This window comes from Myxocyprinus asiaticus, chromosome 33 (assembly GCF_019703515.2).
Source record: "Myxocyprinus asiaticus isolate MX2 ecotype Aquarium Trade chromosome 33, UBuf_Myxa_2, whole genome shotgun sequence".
NCBI lineage: Eukaryota > Metazoa > Chordata > Actinopteri > Cypriniformes > Catostomidae > Myxocyprinus > Myxocyprinus asiaticus.
In genome coordinates, this window is record NC_059376.1 from 16479279 (window position 1) to 16500941 (window position 21663).

The 21663-nt window shown below is 39.9% G+C and overlaps 1 protein-coding gene across 5 annotated transcripts; it reads right to left on the reverse strand.

Annotated features, from left to right (window-relative positions):
- Positions 1-76: 76 nt before the first annotated feature.
- LOC127424118 (E3 ubiquitin-protein ligase RNF34-like) lies at positions 77-19854 on the reverse strand. 5 transcript variants are annotated; one of them, XM_051669024.1, is made up of 10 exons: positions 19695-19854; positions 17400-17618; positions 16508-16695; positions 16190-16391; positions 14709-14744; positions 14470-14532; positions 9447-9648; positions 9300-9329; positions 7631-7672; positions 77-3075 (listed from the first exon to the last, which is right to left on the reverse strand). In XM_051669024.1, the coding sequence occupies exons 1-10, from the start codon at positions 19698-19700 to the stop codon at positions 2891-2893; spliced, it is 1173 nt and encodes a 390-aa protein (XP_051524984.1). In that variant the 5' UTR covers positions 19701-19854; the 3' UTR covers positions 77-2890. The 5 variants fall into 5 exon arrangements, with proteins under 5 accessions (XP_051524984.1, XP_051524985.1, XP_051524986.1 ...); XM_051669025.1 differs by lacking the exon at positions 14709-14744; XM_051669026.1 differs by lacking the exon at positions 7631-7672.
- Between the last annotated feature and the right edge of the window lie 1809 nt (positions 19855-21663).

Here is a 21663-nt window from a genome sequence, read left to right on the forward strand (position 1 = left end):
AGCTCATATTTAAGGAAATAATGAAATGGTACAACATATTGACATTTATGAATCATTATAATGCAGTGCAATCCAGTGAAAAGGTGTTCTTAGCTCTTTTATTTAAGTACCACAAAGATAACAACATAATGCTTTATCTTATTTAATTCTATATTAGGCAACTGACCAAAAGAAACAAATATCAAGTTAATTTTTTGTTAAGAAAAATAAACTTATCGGAATAGGCATGTACACATGATATGTCAGACAGAAAAAGGTTAAACAAGGATGTAATATACACCAAAATGTTATATAAATCTCTTATAATCCTAAGTAAGAATACCACAGAAAAAGATGGTGTTTGAGTGAGAAAGCATTACTGTCTTGTTTGGCCGCTTCTTGTCAGCAATATGCATTGACACTTCAGCTAGTAGCTTGAACTGATGTTATCAAGTTGTCAGCATACAGGAAAGATGGGTGGGCCGTTTGTATGGAGCATCACTCTTGCGTGGCATTACTTAAAGTTGTATTTTTTCCTTAAGTTCAATGAACGCAAATACTAAAACAGGTCATCCGAATCTATACATATTCATTCAAACACTAACACCAATGGGGTAAAATTGCAGCACAGATTAGAGACACATAAATGCACCTTATTTGGCACCTAAATGATCCCTCTTACAATTTCCAAAGTCCATAATTTTCATTAGGTTATAGTTTTCAATTGATTTTCATTAAATGTACATAAATGATATGGTATTACTTTACAATAAGGCTGTATTTGTTAACATTAATGCATTAGGTATCATGAACTGACAATAAACAATGATTTATTTACAGCATTTATTAATTTTGGTTAAGTTATAAAAATACCATTGTTCATGTTAGTTCATATTGCAGTAACTAAAATGTATACGACATTTATTGTCAAAAATTGTACGTTAAAATGTACATTGACGAAGATTAATTCAATTTTATTAATTCAATTAGTTCATGTTAACTATTGCGTTAACTAATATTCACAAACACAACCTTACTGTAAAATGCTAACAATGACATTTACTTTGAAAGGATTACAAAGTAGTTTCATTCTGCCTGTACAATATGCTTAAAAGTATATTCCAGGTTCAATACAAGTTAGGCTTAATCAACAGCATTTGTGGCACTATGTTGATTACCACAAAATATATATTGGCTTGTCCCTCTTTTTCTTTGAAAAAAAAAAAAATTTTTATATATATATATATATATATATATATATATATATATATATATAAAAATCTGGATCACAGTGAGGCACTTACAATGGAAGTGAATAGGGCCAATCAGTAAACATAATGTGATTTTTGGAGCTTCGAAGTTCTGGTCACCATTCACTTGCACTGTATGGACCAACAGAGCTGAGATATTCTTATTAAAATCTTTGTGTTCAGCAGAAGAAAGAAAGTCATACACATCTGGGATGGCATGAGGGCGAGTAAATGTCATGAGATCCAATTTTACAACTTCGCTGCCCTGATTACGTAACGACGTAAAACCTAAAACGAACGTAAAAACAATTTAAACAATTTTACAGCTCAAATAATACACAAGTTTTAACAGAACTATTAATGTAAGTTATTTTCTAAAAATTATAAGCTTCACATTTCTGCCTTAAAAAGCCTCCCCATTCACTTCCATTGTAAGTGCCACTCTGTAACCAAGATTTTTTTTTTTTTTTTTAAGAAAAAGAGGAACGAGTCAAACTTATTTTTTCATTACTATAAATTCTGTATGTTTTCAGAAAATTTAGACACTTTCATCATGGGTTACCCCGCAGAGCCATGTACACAATGAATGCACACAACACCAAATTCTTTAGGGCATGCAAATGTGATTTTGTCTTGAGAATAAGGAACGTGACATGCTTCCATCATTAACAGAGATGTCACTAATAAGGTATTGGAGTCACTCATGAAATACAAGCATTCATAAATTTTGCTGGGGTCTGGTGAGACGGGCTGGTTTTGGGCCTGGCATCAGAGTCATCAGTTTTTTTCCCACCACTTACACAACTTGGCAACAGATTGCTGAACTGTTGACACTAGCACAAAGCCACTCAGAACAGTAAGGTCTGAGAAACCAGCCAGTGTCAGTTCAGATCTTTGACAAAGCAGGGAAGTAACATAAAACACAAAAGTTTGCTGAAAAGAAAGGAAAATGACCTGCAGTGTACTAAGAATGCGTTTTAGTGAATTATGCCACTTTTGTTTTGTTTTGAATGGTCCCAGTGTCCAGTTATCAGGAATCACAATGGAACTCACAGCAACTCAAAATCCAGGCGTCATGAGCCTCATAATCCAAACAAGAAACAAAAAGCGCATTCACAAATGCTGTGACAAAAGAAGAGCAAAAAGAAACATTCAGATCCTTCCATCCTGAGTTATGGTGTATTGTCGATGTATGTGACATACAAACACACTTGAGTAATGCTTGTTTTCCATTCTTTTTCTCACAGTGTTTGCATGTGACGGGTGAGAAAAAAAAAAGCTGATTGCATGTGACAGGTGAGAAAATAAAGCTGAAGAAAGTCTACAAATCTGTAGGACATCAAGTCAAGGCTGTGAGGTGTTGTTGCTGAACAATTGCATATTTTAACAGAGCCTCTGAAGTCCTTGTGGAATGTTTTTATTTTATTTGATTATTGAAGCACTGTTGCACTAAAAAAGCCACTGTGGACCATGTGTTCCTTGAGGCTCCTTGACCTCATAAAAATTTAAGCAGTGAACTTTATCTTCATTCATTGATCAGATGTAAGGACATAGGCCCATCCTGGGTGCGTCTGCACCGAATCCCTAATGCAAAACAGTCAGCAAGTGGAGCGCATTGCTGAAGAATTTTTATCAGGCTAAAGATGGTTCTCTCAGCAGTACTAGGATTTGAAAACGTGCACGGCCCTGATAACGTATTGTCTGCATATAGGGCATTCACTCATGCATTTCCCACATTTAGTGCAGGTGACCATGTGACCACACTCCAGCAGCACACAGTCAATGACCGCATCCATACAGATGCGACACAAGTTGTCATCGTTTGATAACTGGGTACGGCAAGTATCTGCAGTGAAAAAGAGAGAAAGAAATGGGACATTACAACATGTGGCCCAACCTTACTTTATGGACAGAATCTGGGCTATGTTTGGAATGGTTTACTAGTTAACTTCTTTCTGCATACGTTGCATTATTGTTATTTTTTTAAATAGTAAATGAAACATTAGGCAAATGTTTCAACCAGTAGTAGGCTACATGTTTTCACATGACCTCATCACAATGCACGTTTAATCATCTTAGAAAAAAGGTCAAATTTTGTGTAAAATATGTCAACATTTGCAATGTGAGGTCAAATAATGGGTCAAGAAAAATTAAGGTTAAAATTTGCGGCTATAACTGCACACAGGAAACGGCAGGTCAAGTTGAGCACATTGCATTGTGGAAAACAGTAAAAAAAAATTTTTTCAGTGATTATCAGGTTTGAGCTTCATTAAAATAATCGCCGTCCAGATGGAGGGAGATGAAGCATGCATTAGCGTCTGCCAGCGGAAGGTCGTTAATCACTTGACCGTCGGGACTCCCTGCTGAGTGAATGGCTTCAAAAACTGAAAAAGCACATCAGGCTTGCTTGAAAAAAAAAATTCTGTTGCTGAGGCGGGCTCTCGTGTTCTCGTGAAGTGAACAATGAGCTTCTTCTTTTCACTGAAGAACTGACAAGACGTCAAGCTGATCTGAACGATTTCATTGCACTCAGCTGCATATCACCACAAACGCTGATTTTAATCCAGAGTGACTCTGTCACCAAGCGTTTTTCCTACATTTTTCTCCTAGACTAAAATGACTAATGACATCAGAATGCAGAGACACTACAGTCGGTTTTTATTTAACATAATTTCTTTAGACACTGATGGCTGCATATGGACATACACATTCTACGGCAAGCCTCGAGGGCATAAATACACAATCACACACTTTCACAAGACAAGTTTGTGGTAGTGGGGGCGTGACTGAGCACAGATTTGTGCATGGAGAGCAAGATCAGGAGATGTGAATGGTAAAGATCATCACCTGTCATTGATTGTCTCTAACAGCTGTTTCTCATTGCAGTGAGAGTGGAGACGTGTTAAAAGTGTGAGCCAGACGTCAGTGGAGAGGGAGACACATGCACAGATAGACTCGTTAGAGTGTAGTGCTGAAAAGCCAAATCTTGTTTGCTGAAAAGCAAAATCCTTTGTTGAGACTGAAAATTTGTCAAATATAAATATCTTTTTGAGTTGGATTTTGCCGTCTCCCACTTCCTCCTCACATCCCCTCCTTGAACATTGATACACTGGTGCTGAAACCTGGGAATTGAAGGAGGAAGAAGGCAGTCATGGAGGCCTCACCTCTGGAGGAAATGTTTAAGACCCTCGCAAGCATCCACCAGGCGCAGCATCAAGGCCTCCTTGGAGCAGGAGCAAAGATTCATCACGCTCCTTCAGGCCCAAGCGGAGGATCAGCAGGTGCTCCGGAGCTTGGTACCCTGGGAGGTGGCTGCCGCTGTGACCCCGGAACCCGCAACCACTCCGCCCCATGTGCCCCTGGTCAAGATGGGGCCCCAGGATGATCCAGAGGCTTTTTTGGAACTGTTTGAATGAACGGCGGGGGCATGCAGTTGGCCAAACAGCCAGTGGACGGTACGCTTGTTACCGCCTCACCCATCCACTAATCTTGGGTACAAATTAGCCGGTCTTTACCACTTTGAGAGAAATTTGTGCAGATGGGTCCTGTAACAAAGCATCTTGGTGTGTAGTTTGTGATGCGCTGGCTGGGGAGGCGGTGCAGGGGGTGTCCACAACAGCTCCACGGCAGGATGACGTATGGGAGGGGGAAGCCTCGGCTTCCAAAGCCCTTAGAGGATTCCCAACAGGGTATCTCCCTCTGGAGCAGACGCGAGACAAAACTCTTAGACACGCATTCGATCGAGTGAAAGTAATTGATGGTCAACGTCTTAAACCAGACATTGCACTCGCATATCCGTACTTTTCAATTAAAAACAATCGGTTGTATCAAGTGATGCAGGACACTCAGACAAAAGAAGATACAACCTAGTTGTTGATAACGAAGGACGGGCCATTAGGCGATTCAGTGTCTTTTCCTGCCCTAAGTGACCCGCCATCGGATGATGATGAGCCGTCTGGAATAGCTTTTCCCAACGGCTCATCATAATCCGATGCGGGTCACTTAAGAGAGGAAGAGACACTGAATCGCCTAAGGGTGAATTGGGATAAGTGGCTTGACCCCTGTTAATCGCAGTCCGAGAGGTCCCTCAAGCCTCCACGGGGTTCTCCCGATTTGAATTATTATATGGGCGCAAGCCTCACTGTGTCTTAGACATTGTGAAAGAAAATTGGGAGGAGGGACCTTCAAACAGCAAAAACAAAATTCAATACGCTCTTGACCCGAGCAAAACTCCACACATTGGGGCAGCAATCCCAGAATAATTTGCTACAGGCTCAAGAATGTCAGTCCCGGCTGTATAACAGGGGAGCTTGGCTATGGGAATTTTCACAGGGAGTTAAAGTCCTTGTATTACTACCAACATCAAGCTCTAAATTACTCACAAAGTGGCGAGTAATAACACCAATGTCCCACGAGAAAACAGCCTTCTCCACACCGTTTGGCTTACACCAATTTGTGACCCTTCCGTTCGGTTTGTTTGGGGCCCTAGCTACGTTCCAGCGCCTCAGACCGAGAGTATGCCACTGCCTATCTGGATGACATAATTATATACATTAATCATTGGCAGTGGCATATGCAGCATCTACGGGCTGTTCTGAGGTTGCTGCGACAGGCTGGACTCACGGCAAACCCCAAGAAGTGCGCAATTGTATGGATGGAGGGAGGTACAGTATCTGGGGTTCCACTTGGGTCATGGGCAGGTGCATCCCCAAATTAATAAAACCGCGCCAATTCAACCTGTCTGAGACCCAAGACCAAAAAGGAGGTGAGACAGTTCCTGGGGCTGGCTGGTTATTATAGAAGGTTTGTACCCACTTATTCGGACATCACCAGCCCACTGACTGATCTCGCTAAAAAGTGGGCCCCAGACCTGGTCCAGTGGTCGGAGCCGTGCCAACAGGCTGTTATGCCGGTAAAAACTGCGCTTTGTGGGCCATTGTTACATGCTCCGGTTTTTGCTCTCCTGTTTGTTTTACAGACCGACACGTCGGACAGAGGGTTGGGATCCATGTTGTCCCAGGTGGTTGAAGGGGAGGAGTGCCCGGTGCTGTACATCAGTTGGAAACTTTCTGCGAGAGAGGCAAGGTACAGCGCCGTGGAGAAGGAATATCTGGCCATCTTCGGTATTACCTCCTGGGATGGGCTTTCACCCTCTGTTTGGATCACGCCCTGCTCCATTGGCTCAATTGCATGAAGAATACTAACGTGTGGCTCACCCGTTGGTATCTGATCCTCCAGCCGTTTAAGTTAGAGTTGGTGTACAGACCGGGGGCGCAGATGGCTGTTGCAGACTTCCACTCCAGAAATGGGCAGGCCAGATGGCTCCCTGGCCTGAGTCAGGCAGTGGGGGTATGTGGTAGTGGGGGCGTGGTTGAGCCCCGATTTGTGCATGGAGAGCAAGATCAGGAGATGTGAACGCTAAAGATCATCACCTGTCATTGATTGTCTATAACAGCTGTTTCTCACTGCAGTTAGAGTGGAGACGGGTTAAAAGAGCGAGCCAGATGTCAGTGGAGGGGCAGACACATGCTCAGAGAGACTCGCTAGAGTGCAGTGCTGAAAAGCCAAATCCTTTATGTTGAGACTGAAAAGTTGTAAATTAAAAATACCTTTTTTTGGATTTCGCCATCTCCAGCTTCCTTCTCACATCCCATCTTAGAACATTGTTACAAAGTTACTCAATGAATCATATCCTAAATCACTATTACAACTGTTTATGCTCACGCGGTAGGTGAGCTCCACGTGACGGAATAGAAGAGATAGTTTCGGTGAGTTGGTATGTTTGTCACCACTCTTAATTGTTAAGTGTGTCATACCTCAGACTGAAGAGAGCAAGATCTCAGCAAAACAGTCTGCATGTGTGACACCCTCGGACAAAATCGAATTGAGCTTAAGCAGTAATATTCTACAGAAACTGTATATACACTGCAGCAATAGCATAGAGTAGTAGGGTAGTATGCTAATCCAAACATAGCCCTTGTGTAGTTGCAGGTTGAACAATCAAAAAATGGCCACATCTGATGTAGGACACCTCCTACTCTTTTTTTTTTTTTTTTTACATTTATTAAAACCCTAATGACACAAAGCAATACTTGATGATGAGGAGGGATGAAATGGGGGGTAAAATTATAGCAGAGAAATTTCTGTTGCCCAAACCCTGCCTACAAAATGCAAATTGTCTTCAACATTATTCTCTTTATTACATCCAAGCTTTATTTAGCATTTATAGGAGTCTAAACAATGGCAATTTTCTTTCCACAACATAGACTTTTTGGAGAGAACATGCTATCTGTTATGTCAGTGGCCATGCAGGGAGTAGGGGTTGTAGTGCAATAACATCACAAACTGCAGTGCATTGGTGGGTGTGACCAGGGAGCATTTCCACCAATCACAAGCCTTACCTCCAATTCCACCATTGCAGATTGGAGGGGGATAAGCTACCACTTACGTGGGAGGAGCAAAACACAGCTATTAGACAATATCTGATTTCTGTAGAGAGCTAGCTAATAATCTTTTTAATTTACAAAAAAAAACAACAAAAAAAAAAACAGATCTTTTAATAACTAAAATCAACTCAAACCTAGACCTTAACACAACAGCATTTAACCTATTAAAAGGTGTAGTTCAAACAAAAATGAAATTCCTGTTATTATTTACTCACCCTCATGTCATTCCAAAACCACATGATTGAGCGGAACTCGAAAACCAAACTCCAAAAATTATTTGTTAACAAACTGTTCAGATCAGGTTTGTGAACTGGACCAATTGGATCACTGAAAAGTTTAGAATCTTATTAGATATTAATAGGATTTGAGAATAAAAGATCCTGAGGGAATTTTCAATACTGTACCTTGGGGATATTTTTAATAATGTGCTGAAAGAGGATGTGTACCTTAAGATTTTTCTCATTGCTTGTAAAAAGTCCATTACCAGAAATTGGTACCAGCCAGAACTCCCTTAGATGGACAATGGATAAAAGTTGGCAAAGAAATTTACTGTATGGAGGAAATTACATTTAATTTAAGGCTTAAAAATTATTTCAAAGTTACTTGGTGAAATGGAGAGTATATGCTAAAGAGGACACCAACTAATTATTACAAGTCTGTAATTTTATAAATTTGTGTAAATGGGTGAGAGGATAACATGCTTTTTTTACTTACTGGTTCCATTTTAAATGTTACAAGTATTTTATTTATTTTTTTGTAAACAGATCATAAAAATAAGGTAATTAAAAAAAAGAAATGATTCATCTCAAAAGAGTGACTCGTTCGCGAATCGAGCATTGCTACTTCTCGCACAAACTCCCATGATTGCGCCCAATTCTCATAAGCTAGGTCAAGACTTTTTGTGAATGCCAGTGAATACTGAATACCGAAATGTCAGTCTGTTCCTCACACAATCGCTATTGTGTGGCTTGAAACGACTTGGAAGTCAAATGGACCACTTTTATGGTGTTTTCTTTTTGTCAGATCTATTAGGCTGCATTAGTGAGTTACACTGCAAAGTCTTATGCACCAATCCAATATTTTTGAAACATACCTGATTTGTTGCACCTGTTTACATTCTAGTAAGATAAAACTGACTGTTTACGTAAATCACTCTGCCTTCTCCACCAATAGGCACCTCACGGTAAATGCGGTTAGGTGGATGTGTTGTTTCACAAATCAACAATGTAAACAAGGTGAAAATACACATCTCATTCAGAGCTTCAGCTCCATCCTGAAAAAATAAATATTCACATGGACTCCAGTTTAAACACTGAGCATGCATTTAGCTCTGATTCAGGAAAATCTCTAGGTTACACTTGAGTCCACCATCTGCGCTGACTTTTTTCCATCTGCGCAGGAGCAATATCTTAGAGGGAACATTGGCCAGGATATTGTTCAAATATTCTCTTCACGGAAGAAGAGAAAGTCATACAGGTTTGGAAAAGACACGAGTAAATAATGACAAATTTCATATTAATCGATTTCTAAACCCAGGACTATGCTCAATCGGAGTCCAATCTTATAACTTTTTCTGAACTCTTCTACAACCCAAGTCAGAATATGAAGTGAAATAATTTCTTACCTGCAGTGATGGGGTTGCTCACATTCTCCACTTAAAAAAAAAACAAAAAACAGAAGCATCTTTGTATAATCCTACTTCACTGCACTCGAAATGCGTGATGTTTTAAATATAGAACAGTGTTAGCATGGTTCTGCATTTAGGACTCACTAGACTTGCGATTCTCCTCGCTCTCCCTGTAAAGCCTCCTGACACGCTCCACCAGTTCCCACTTCTCACAGCAACCCGAGAAGCTCACAAAGTTCCTTGCCAGGATCTCCTTCAGCTGCCGTACAGTCAGCTGCTCAACATCATTAAGGCTGGACAGGTCTGACAGAGAAGCTCGAGCCCGCTGCCGCGTCCGAGGGCTCACCTGATAAATATAAATAAATGAATAAATAAAAATCGTTCCTTACAGAAAGATCAAACTTTTTTTAAATTATTTTTTAATATACATTCATGTACAAACTGTATATAATATGAACATGTTAAAATGTTCTGTTTTTTGCAGATAGAATTACAGGTATGAATCTTTGATACAAGTATGTGTATATGCCATAAAATCAGTGGACATGCTGTAATTAAAAGTTGGGCAAAATGTTCTGTTGTTTTCCTATGGACTTTTTTAATGATCGGGCAGATTCAATTCATATCAAACTTTATTGGCAAGAGTAATTTACAGTAAGTGCAAAAGCATTATTAGACACTATACATACAGATATTAAACATGTTCAGGGCTCGACGTTAACACTTGTCCGCTACAAGTGGAATTTTGAACAGGCAAGTTAAAGAGAATTTTACTTGCCCGACCAGACAAGTGGCCTGCTTAAAATCTCAATAATGAATATTAGCTCAATAGCGTGGAATTGCGGGGATTGAGCACAATTTTAATAATTCCTGCATGTTTCACTTTCAAAAGTGCAATGTGTCACCCTCTCACCCTCTCTCCTTCACTCGTGGTGCAGTTCAGCAGCTTACAAGTGCGAGCAGTGGGGAAGCGCATATTTACTGAACTTTATATTTTACATATAGAAACAGGTAAAAATCTCAAATGTTGTATATTAGTTAATGCACTAGGAACTTGTAACTGCAGGGTTTTATGGTTCGATATACTGGCCATGAGTACTTAAGATGAACGTCACGATTTCACTGCAAATATCACTTCAGTAACGCGGTAATTGCAGCTTAACAATAGCTATTTTTAACCTGTCAGCAACTGTGACAATGATTCAAAGCTGTTTTATATCCAACCATTTTATTTCTCTTGATGAATTAAAATAAACCTGTCTTAATTGAATGAAGTCCTGACAGCGAAAATCAGGAACCTCCATCGTTTTCAACAAAGTGTGTGCGTGACGCAGAAGCAGCAGCAGTGAAGTTTGAGTGAGTGAAGCAGTTCCGAGAGAAGGTTGAATGATATCAGAGGTTATTTAGCAGAGATGGGCCACTACTATTTAAACAAATGGGAGAAATTGGAACACCCAACGGATGTAGAAAAGAAGTCCCGCCTTATAATTAAAAGAGCCAATCACCTTTTAGATATAGACATCGCCTGTCAATCAACTTTATAATGTGCATGCGCATTAGCAACACAAGTCAGGAAAAATCGCGGTTTTTGGCGTAATATGAAGAATCACAATTTATGATTCCAGTATTGTACGATTTTATTGTTGATTTGAAATATGTTCTTTGATCATAATCTTGATCAACCGTTTTGGAGATTTTGGTCTTTCTCCATTCAAGTAGATAGAAGCTGCACTTTCATGACTGGAAATAGCCTCCTGAGAGCGTTCCAAAGATGGCCGACAGTGGACTGACTTGCTAGAAAGACTTTGATGATACTTGTTTGTATGAAAAATGCTGACAGAGAGTGCACCGGACAGGTCGATAACATGAACCTCCAATGTAATATTACCGCCCCACCCTCTCTCTCTTTATTTATTTTTTTTACATATTTACACAATTCACGTGGGTCACATTTTTAAGGTGGAAAATCCGGAATTCCAGATTAATCCGGAAGAATCACATGTTTTGTATTCCTTGTCTCGAGACACCAAGTTAAACTTGCCAAAACGAGGGATCCAGAGGAGAACAACAACCATTTAAGTGTTACTTGATGTAAAAATGAATTTCAGGCTCAACTTTTGCTGTTATGACAGCCAACAACGGCACAAGTTGAGCCTGAAATTCATTTAATGGTTCATTTAATTAATGATATCAATGTAACTCACCTCTGACCATCGCTTCAGGTCATCTACACACTCAAGTGAGGCACTGTCTATAAAAAAAAAAGTCATCTCAACCGTGACGTATCGGCATGTTTTTTGACAATTTTTACAAATTGAATGCCTTAAGCATTACATTACCCGCTAAGAATATATGCCGATACGAGTGAAAACACTGGAGACCGGAAACTGAAAACAGTTGAATCGTGAAACACTTCCGTGTTCAGAAAAAAGATGGCTAATTATAGTAATATATAATTAAAATAAAGTATTATAGACTAAAAGTACACATGTAAAATCTTTTTTTCTTTTCTCTCTACAGTGCATCCGGAAAGTATTCACAGCGCTTCACTTTTTCCGCATTTTGTTGTTTCAGCCTTATTCCAAAATGGATTAAATTCATTATTTTCCTAAAAATTCTACAAACAATACCCCATAATGACAACATGAAAGAAGTTTGTTTGAAATCTTTGCAAATTTATTAAAACTAAAAAAATCACATGTACATAAATATTCACAGCTTTTGCCATGACACCCAAAACTGAGCTCAGGTGCATCCCGTTTCCACTGATCATCCTTGAGATGTTTCTACAACTTGACTGGAGTCCACCTGTGGTAAATTCAGTTGATTGGACATGATTTGGAAAGGCACACACCTGTCTGTATAAGGTCCCACAGTTAACAGTGCATGACAGAGCACAAACCAAGCCATGAAGTCCAAGGAATTGTCTGTAGACCTCCGAGACAGGATTGTATCGAGGCACAGATCTGGGGAAGGGTACAGAAAAATTTCTGCAGCATTGAAGGTCCCAATGAGCACAGTGGCCTCCATCATCCACAAATGGAAGAAGTTTGGAACCACCAGGACTCTGGCCGCCCGGCCAAACCGAGCGATCGGGGGAGAAGGGCCTTAGTCAGGGAGGTGACCAAGAACCCGATGGTCACTCTGACAGAGCTCCAGCATTTCTCTGTGGAGAGAGGAGAACCTTCCAGAAGAACAACCATCTCTGCAGCACTCCACCAATCAGGCCTGTATTGTAGAGTGGCCAGACAGAAGCCACTCCTCAGTAAAAGGCACATGACAGCCCGCCTGGAGTTTGCCAAAAGGCACCTGAAGGACTCTCAGACCATGAGAAACAAAGATTGAACTCTTTGGCCTGAATGGCAAGCGTCATGTCTGGAGGAAACCAGGCACTGCTCATCACCTGGCCAATACCATCCCTACAGTGAAGCATGGTGGTGGCAGCATCATGCTGTGGGGATGTTTTTCAGCGACAGGAACTGGGAGACTAGTCAGGATTGAGGGAAAGATGAATGCAGCAATATACAGATACATCCTTGATGAAAACCTGCTCCAGAGCACTCTGGACCTCAGACTGGGGTGAAGGTTCATCTTCCAACAGGACAACGACCCTAAGCACACAGCCAAGATAACAAAGGAGTGGCTAAGGGACAACCCTGTGAATGTCCTTGAGTGGCTCAGCCAGAGCCCAGACTTTTTTTTTTTTTTTTTTTTTTTTTAATAAATTTGCAAAGATTTCAAACAAACTTCTTTCACGTTGTCATTATCGGGTATTGTTTGTAGAATTTTTAGGAAAATAATGAATTTAATCCATTTTGGAATAAGGCTGAAACAACAAAATGCGGAAAAAGTGAAGCGCTGTGAATACATTCCGGATGCACTGTAGATCCAAAGAGAGAATTTATCTACATCCACCTTCCAAAGGGAATTTGTTCCCTTCTTACTCAAAGTGCTCGCACTTGTTAAAGAGTGACGTGCTGTCATAGCAATCATTATAAGTTCTGTTTCCGTTTGTCCTACGAAGGTCGTTTCGTTTAAATGAGGCTTGTTTAAAAGAGGACGCTCGGTATACTGCACGTCCTAGCTAGCACGCAGCCTTTGAAACAAGACACAACCTGTGGAAGTACATCCGTTTTTACGAGCCATGTCAATAGGTGGCACAACTGTCTAAATTTGCTTAAAATTTAATGAGCCAGGAGGAGGTGGATTTTCTAGAGTTTCGCATTAGTTCAAATGCGCATTAAGGTGATGGAAACGGTTTATTCGCAAAATGATGACGCGTTTTGACCATTCTTGCATGTGTTATGAGTGTGCGATATCTTGATGTGACTAGCCCACTGAAAGGTCCGACCTTGGCACACAATTCTTTGAACATAGCGCTTGTCAATCGGAAGTGTTTAACCCACAGCTGGTCGATAAATTGGGTCCTCACAATCATCCAGAACAGTTTTGAGAGTGGGCACTCCCAGGTATGTGGAGACTGGCGGTGTGTGGGCATCACAGCTATTTCAGCCCACATTATATCAGATATTACACTTATCCTGCGGTGTCTTATGGATGCATTTAATAAAATGAGATACTTGCTCCAGTCTTGCAAATAAAACGGTCCCCAAAGCAGGGAGAGATCATTCAGCTGCTCCATCATGACAGGGCGGCTCCCTTTTTTTTTATAGAAATTCGCTTAAAAAATGCTAAATATTTTTGATGGAAACCCAGCAAGTGAGATGCTCCAAACACGTCCATCTGAGGCACGGACATGTACATAGAGCGACAATTAAAAATAGCGCAGACGGAACGCAAGAGCATGTAATGTGATAACTGGACACATTGATGAACTCAATGAAAAACAGATTGCTGTCTACTGTAGGCTTGTTCAATGATATGAGAATAAAACATATCTATCTATCTCTCCCTCCCTCCCCTTTACGTAATTTTATTGCTAGTATGTTGCAGAAAGAAGACAGGAAATGATGGGGAAAAGATGGGGAAATGGGATTACAAATTACTCAAGCTCATCAACTGCCTTCATATCAATGACAATCCAACAGGGCAAGTCAAGACAAAGTGTGTGGAAGTGTTGTTATTATTTTGTTGACCAGCAACAGCAAGTATGGCTGGATTACACTTCTTGACCATGTACTGGCGTTTTCAGTCTGCAGTAACTCACCTCTGGCGTGTGTTCGGTCTGGTCAAGGTTAAGGAGCGAGACAGAAGAGGAGTCTCCAATATCCTTTCAGCATGTAATGTTTACACAGAAAGAGTATAATTAGCTATGAGGGCTAAGCCCCTTAGTACAGATTTAGCAAGGATTCACCACTGACTACCAGAAGTAAACACATAAATTAAGTATCAATTATTAAAGGGATAGTTCACCCACAAATGAAAATTCTGTCATCATTTACTCACCCTCATGTCATCCCAGATGTATTTGACTTTTTTCTTCTGCAGAACACAAATGAAGATTTTTAGAAAAATAACTCTGTAGGTCCTGACCTCACAATAGACCTTTTTCACATACTATAATGACGTGTTTCCGATCTTATTTAGCAGCGTGAATCTTGCGAACTTTTTTATTTGATCAATTTTTTAAATATTGAGTGCAAGTTTATAACATTATTCTTTGTGTTATATTACCCTGGAATTAGTTTTAAAAAAACGTATTACCACAGCTGCGAGGGAGTTTCGATTACAGCTGCTGAGAGAGTGACAGTAAATCTGGCATCTTCTCCCATCTGACTGTCTTCTCTATTTTTTTCCTCTTCTGGAAAGTCATTCAAATGTAATAGTGGATTTTTAATTTTGCTCTTGGAGCAAATGGGTAAGTGAAAATAATATTTGCCATGATCTCCCATTCACTCCCATACACCGCTGTCTAAGTTTACCCTGCAAACGTTTATTTCCATGTTCCAAATCCCCATCCAAATCTATTCAAGTGAATGGTTGCCAGAACTTTGAATCTACAAAAATCACAAAGCCAACACAAAAGTAATCCATATGACTCCAGTGGTTTAATCCATGTCTTCAGAAGCTATATGATAGGTGTGGGTGAGAAACAGATCAATATTTAGGTCCTTTTTACTATAAATTTCCACTTTCACTTTCACATTCTTCTTTTGTTTTTTAGCAATTGCATTTTTTTGTGCATATCTACTGGTTGGTGCTGGTCAAAGGTGATTTATAGAAAAAAGGACTTAAATATTATTCTGTTTCTCACCCTCACCTATCATTTCGCTTCTGAAGACATGGATTTAACCAGTGGAGTCATATGGATTACTTTTACGCTGCCTTTGTGATTTTGGGAGATTCAAACTTCTGGTCACCATTCACTTGCATTGTATGGACATACAGAGCTGAAATATTCTTTTAAAAATCTTTGTGTTCAGCAGATGAAAGAAAGTCATACACATCTGAGATGGCACAATGGTGAGTAAATGATGAGAGATTTTTCATTTTTGGGTGAACTATCCCTTTAAGTAAGCAAATCAAAGCCAAAACAAACCAGTTTTGTTTGAGAACTTGGCATTTTGAAGACTGATTGTTGTGTTCTGCATTGTTTTAATGCTCATATCATATGTATCAAACTGCTACCTGGAACGGTAATGGAAAAAGTACCGGTATTGTAGAATATGTTCAGAGTGGTTTTTGATGATGTAATCGGATATGGCAATATTTCAATTTACAATTATCGCTAAAATATTTTTTACATATCGCCCAGCCCTATAGTGATGCACAATAATGTTTCTTGCAGTTCATCCATTACACTGGAAATGGAAGGCAGTAGACAAACTATCTACTGCAGAATTAATAAGAATAGCATGGGAGTATGATAGTTCAAACATAACCAAGCTCAAAGTCAGAAATTACATTTATTTAAATCAAGGACGTACCTGATTGGTGGATTCCAAGCTGTTGCTCCTACTGATTGGTTCTCCTTGAGTTGGGGAGAGAATTGAGACAGGGGAATTGGGTTCTTCAATTGAAGGGGACAGGCTATAAAGGGGCCGTGACTGCAGGGAAGGCGTGTCTGGTTCATCCTCACTCTCTGCACCTTGATGGCAAAGCACCAAGTCCACAAGGTCCTCCTTCTCCCTAAAAAGATAGCATTCTATACAATACATAATTTCCATATAACTCAAAAATACAAAAGTTGTTATAAATGTAACCTATTGTTAAAAACAGCATAATACTGTCTGCTTAAAACATACCTGCAGGTGTCAGTGTTAATGTTGCGTAGAGTAAGGTATTGCCGCAAATCTTTAACACGCAGACGCATGAGTTGAGGGCGCTGGAATGCAGTGCCCTTCAGCAGGTGACAAGTTGTGCACCTGCGCAAGTTTTCCTGAAGTACCGAACACAGCGAACAGAAACTCTTCTTACAGTCACAACAGATTTGCTGGGGAGGAGGGAGAGAGAGAGAGAGAGAGGGAGAGAGGGGGGGGGGATTTAAACCCAAATGCTGTCAATAAATGCAGCTCACATGAAAAAAAAAAATTTACATAATGAGCAAAACAAATGAGTGTGTGGGAGGTGTACAGGTGGGTGTGTCCCAAAGCCGCACACTTCTACACCATTTTGTAGTGTAATTAGTGCAAGTAGTATGTTTACATTGAAAATGCAACAAAAAGAAGTGTACTTCAAGTACCCGGATGATGCACTTCTTCAGCCATCAAAACAGAGTGTGGAATGTTGGACACTTCATGCCCTCAGCACTCGAGGCTTGACGTACATTGTGGAATGGGCAGAGTTACCTGGCTTCGATGCTGGTCCGACAGATCAATTGTAAATAATGAAGAATATGGCAACTTGTGAAACTTCAGTGAGCTGAATGCTTTACCATCACCCCACGCTGTGTGAATGCTAATTATTTTAAATGTAGGTGTTAAACTGAGTGGGAACAGATTGCATGTGTTTGAAACGTCACTTCTATCAGCTGTTAAACAGCGAATGCTTCCATGTAGTAAAAAAAAAACGTTATGTGTTCCATTTAGGATACTACACTTTAAAAATTCATACACTACATGACCAATTGCATTATGTATTCTTTAAGTGCATAGGGTACAGTTCGTTATTAGGGACACAGGTTATGAGTCTACATACCCTCCTCCTAAAGACAGAAAATGCTTGTCCACAGGCCTGACAGACCAGGCTATTGCTGGTTGAGTTGTTGGGGGGGTATGTGGAGTATCCTGCAGTGGGAGCGAAACGAAAAGGCCCTGCACCGGCTCCGAAACCTGGCTGCTGCCCTCTCACGGCCCCAGTACCCATCACCTCATTCAGCAGACCACAGCATGCTGCCCACATGGACGAGGCCCCCGCCTGCATGCATAACACATACATATGAAATAGGGCTGGGCAATAGGATGATGTAATCGGATATCAACGATATCTTACAAAGATCCCGATGCCGATCGACAATATCGGGAAATGGCAAAACCATGGATCTGAGAAGTCGGCAAATATATTAAACAGTGGCCAGGGTGTGAAACTAGCACCTGTCACCCGTCAAATGCGACGAGGCTGAATCCAGTTTGCAAGTTCCTCGTCCAAATGTATTTCAGCGTGGGTAATTTTGTTCATCTACCCGCAACAGGCGAAGTAACACATGATAAGAAATACTGTTAGACACAAAGACACACACTTGAAGAAACACACTTTATTATATTTTTAAGAATAGACAACAGAAAAGCCGTCAATGCTCATGTCTGTTTCGCTGTTTGTTCAGATGTGTGCAGCATGTAAAGAGTTTTCACTCTTTTTTTCTCCGTTTCATTCCTCTGAAAACTGTTTTCAAGAATAATGTCATCTGTGAGAATGCTGAAAATTGACGATGTAATCGGATATCACAATATTTAAGGCAATTATTGCAAAAATAGGTTTTACATATCGCCCAGCCCTAATATTAAGCCATTAACATATCTTAACTGATAATTCTGCAATAATGTAATAACTTTGAGAATTTAAAGGGATAGTTCACCCAAAACTTAAAAATCATTTACTCATATACTCCTAGATGTGTATGACTTTCTTTCTTCTGCAGAACACAAAGATTTTTAGAAGAATATTTCAGCTCTGTAGGTCCATACAATGCAAGTGAATAGTGACCAGAACTTTGAAGCTCCAAAAAGCACATAAAGGCAGCATAAATGTAATCCATATGCCTCCAGTGGTTTAATCCATGTCTTCTGAAGCGATATGATAAGTGTGGGTGAGAAACAGATCAATATTTAAGTCCCTTGTTACTACAAATCTCTTTTCACATCCTTCTTCTTTTGTTTCTGCCGCTTTGCATTCTTCGTGCATATCGCCACCTACTTGGCAGGGATGAGAATTTATGCTAAAAAAAAAGAATTAAATATTGATCTGTTTCTCACCCACAACTACCATATCTCTTCAGAAAACATGGGTTTAACCACTGGAGTCATATGGATTACTTTGATGCTGCCTTATGTGCTTTTTTGAGCTTCAACTTTTGGCCACCATTCACTTTCATTGTATGGACCTTCAGAGCCAAGATATTCTTCTAAAAATCTTTATTTGTGTTCTGTAGAAGAAAGAAAAAGTCACATCTGGGATGGCATGCGTGAGTAAATGATGAGAGAATTTTCATTTTTGGGTTACATATACCTTTAAGCATGACAATGATCTTTTACCATTTCATGACTGTCTTCAGTACAATTAACTAAAACCTTTGATATTTGGTGCATTCCTATAAATAGCATTATAATAATAGCATGTGATGCCTGTACTTTATTTCCTGTATTTACTAGGTCATTCAGAATGTCTTGCCCTCAAATATCCCATTGACTGGGATCAATCTCATTAGAGACGGATGGGAAAAGTACAAAGCAATGACGAGGGATTAGTGTGTTTTAAATTACTTATGACTGCAGCTAGACAGTGCTCTTAGTGACACTCAACAGAGAGTAACCAGTGTTTTTATTTTCATATGGAGCCAACAGTCTCATCAACTCCCAATTGTCATTGTGTTGCCCAAAAGCACAGTGAAGAATCTGTTCTGTTGCTGGATCTCACCTCCCAACAAATCAAAACATGACAGCAGAAGAGTTAGAAACAAACACATCGCTGATCACTGCATCTAACAATTCAATACTGATATACAACACACGAAGGCAGCAAACTGCTAGATCTTGATTGATATACAAACATTTGGGGCTCCACCTTGTGATCTGTGCACCAATGAAAACTCATGCGTCCAGTACACAGACACTAACATGCATTACATGATAAACTGGAATCAGCTGTTACTTATAGAGCTGACATCAATGCTAGTAGCAAATTATAGATATAATGTATATGCTTGCATAAGAGAAACAGCCAAGGGGGAGAAACAAGTTCCAAACATTAAGAATACAACGGAAAAAAGGACTGTACCCTCATAGCAACTCCAAGACACGGCGGGGATTCACCCAGCTGTATGTAAAGGCGGGCTGGCCATTGCTTGTAAACGGCAGCAGGTATTTGGGCTAACTGTTCATATTCAGTCGCTCTGTCTACGACCGCACCAGCACAGCAGCGATATGCAACGGAAACGTTTTCAGCCAATCACAGCGAGTGATTCGGTGTGACGCTTCATCAAATAGCAAATCATCTCTTTCTTCAGTAATGCAGCGGAAGTTTGTGCATTAGCACTGGTCGTGTCTGAAAGGGACTGGGAAAAGTCTCGCGGGAGTTGCACAGGACATAGATATACTGTGTTTATTTGGCGTCTCACAGAAACTCTACACCTACCACTACTCCTAAATGTCACCATATCCTTAACTGTACATCGAAACCTATTCCTAATTCGAACATTAGTAACAGGAAATTTGACTCTCGCGAGACCTTCCCAGCCCGAGGGTTCTCTTCTAGACAGGACCCTAAGGAAGTGTGTAGGTTTTCTACAATTTACTGTATGTAGGCATGTATCTTCTACATTGTGTAATGGAATTGCTTTGTTATCCTTTGGTTTAATAGTTTTTTTATTTTACTTTCTTTCTTTTAGATTTCACACAACCTTGGCGTGCCTCATAGAGGCCCTTTAGCTAGTTTTACAGAATTATACAGCATGTGAACTATATGGCTTAGAGAGTTCTACTAAATATAAAATTAAGTGGTTTTGTACAGTGGCATACACTGTCCAAGCATTAACTCACCATCATGCCATCCCAGATGTGTGACTTTCTTTCTTCTGCTGAACACAAAGATTTTTAGAAGAATATCTCCGCTCTGTTGGTCATTACAATGCAAGTGAATGATGACCAGACCTTTGTAGCTGCAAAAAAAAATCACAAAGTAAACATAAAAGTAATCAATAAGACTCCAGTGGTTAAATCTATATCTTCAGAAGCACTATAATAGGTGTGGGTGAGAAATTTAAGTCCTTTTTTTTTTATATTTTTTTACTGCAAATCTCCACTTTCACATGTGAATGTGAAAGTGGAGATTTAGAGTAAAAATAACCTAAATATTGTCCTGTTTCTCAACCACACCTATCACATCGCTTCTGAAGACATGGATTTAACCACTGGAGTCTTATGGGTTACTTTTATGTTTATGTGATTTTTGCAGCTACAAAGGTCTGATCACCATTCACTTGCATTGTATGGACCAACAGAGCTGAGATATTCTTCTAAAAATATTCGTTTGTGTTCTGCAGAAGAAAGAAATTCATACACATCTGCAATGAGGGTGAGTAAATGAGGGTGAACTATTCCTTTAATGGGTAAATTGACCCACCATGACACATTTGTTGGTATTCACAACTCAGGCCCTGAGTGATTAATGAGAGTGTCTCCTGAGTCACTGCCAGGTCTTTTGAAGAAGGTTTGTTCTAATTGTAATTCATTACAGTCAATAATTGATAACTTGTTTTTAACCAATTTCAGTCAACATGCAAAGTTGTATGTGAGGCACTTACAATGGAAGTGAATGGGGCCAATCCATAAGCGTTAAAATACTCACTGTTTGGAAGTTTTCCTTTGTTTCTATGCTGCAACCTCAGAGTAAGTGCCACACCCCTCTTAGCCCCTTCATTTCCCTGGCAGCACTCAGCTCCACCCACTCAATCTCAGGCCAATTAGGACACCTTCACAGGCCTTATTAACAGCACTTGTGCCCACAATTTCTCTTTTGTTGAACCGTGCAGAGGACTGTGATATCTACTCTTTGTATCCTGTATTTTTGTGTGCATAACTGACAATGTAAGTGCCTTGTGTTCTGTATGTTATAGATTATTTTGTATAACTTGAGTTAGGCCTAAATGTGCTCCTCATTTTCATGCATGTTCATGTTAGATACATTTTGAATTATGTTTGAAGATCTAGGTGGCCTTCAGCACTGTCATTGTTAGATTGCCTGCTTC

Excerpts from the sequence above, each read along its gene's own strand:
- LOC127424118 (XM_051669024.1), bottom strand. Across the intron at positions 16,696-17,399 it reads TTTCTGTCTTTAGGAGGAGG|CAAATCTGTTGTGACTGTAA; the intron begins GTATGTAGACTC and ends CCTCCTCCCCAG. Across the intron at positions 14,745-16,189 it reads GCTTGGAATCCACCAATCAG|AAGAAAAAAGTCAAATACAT; the intron begins GTACGTCCTTGA and ends TGTGTTCTGCAG.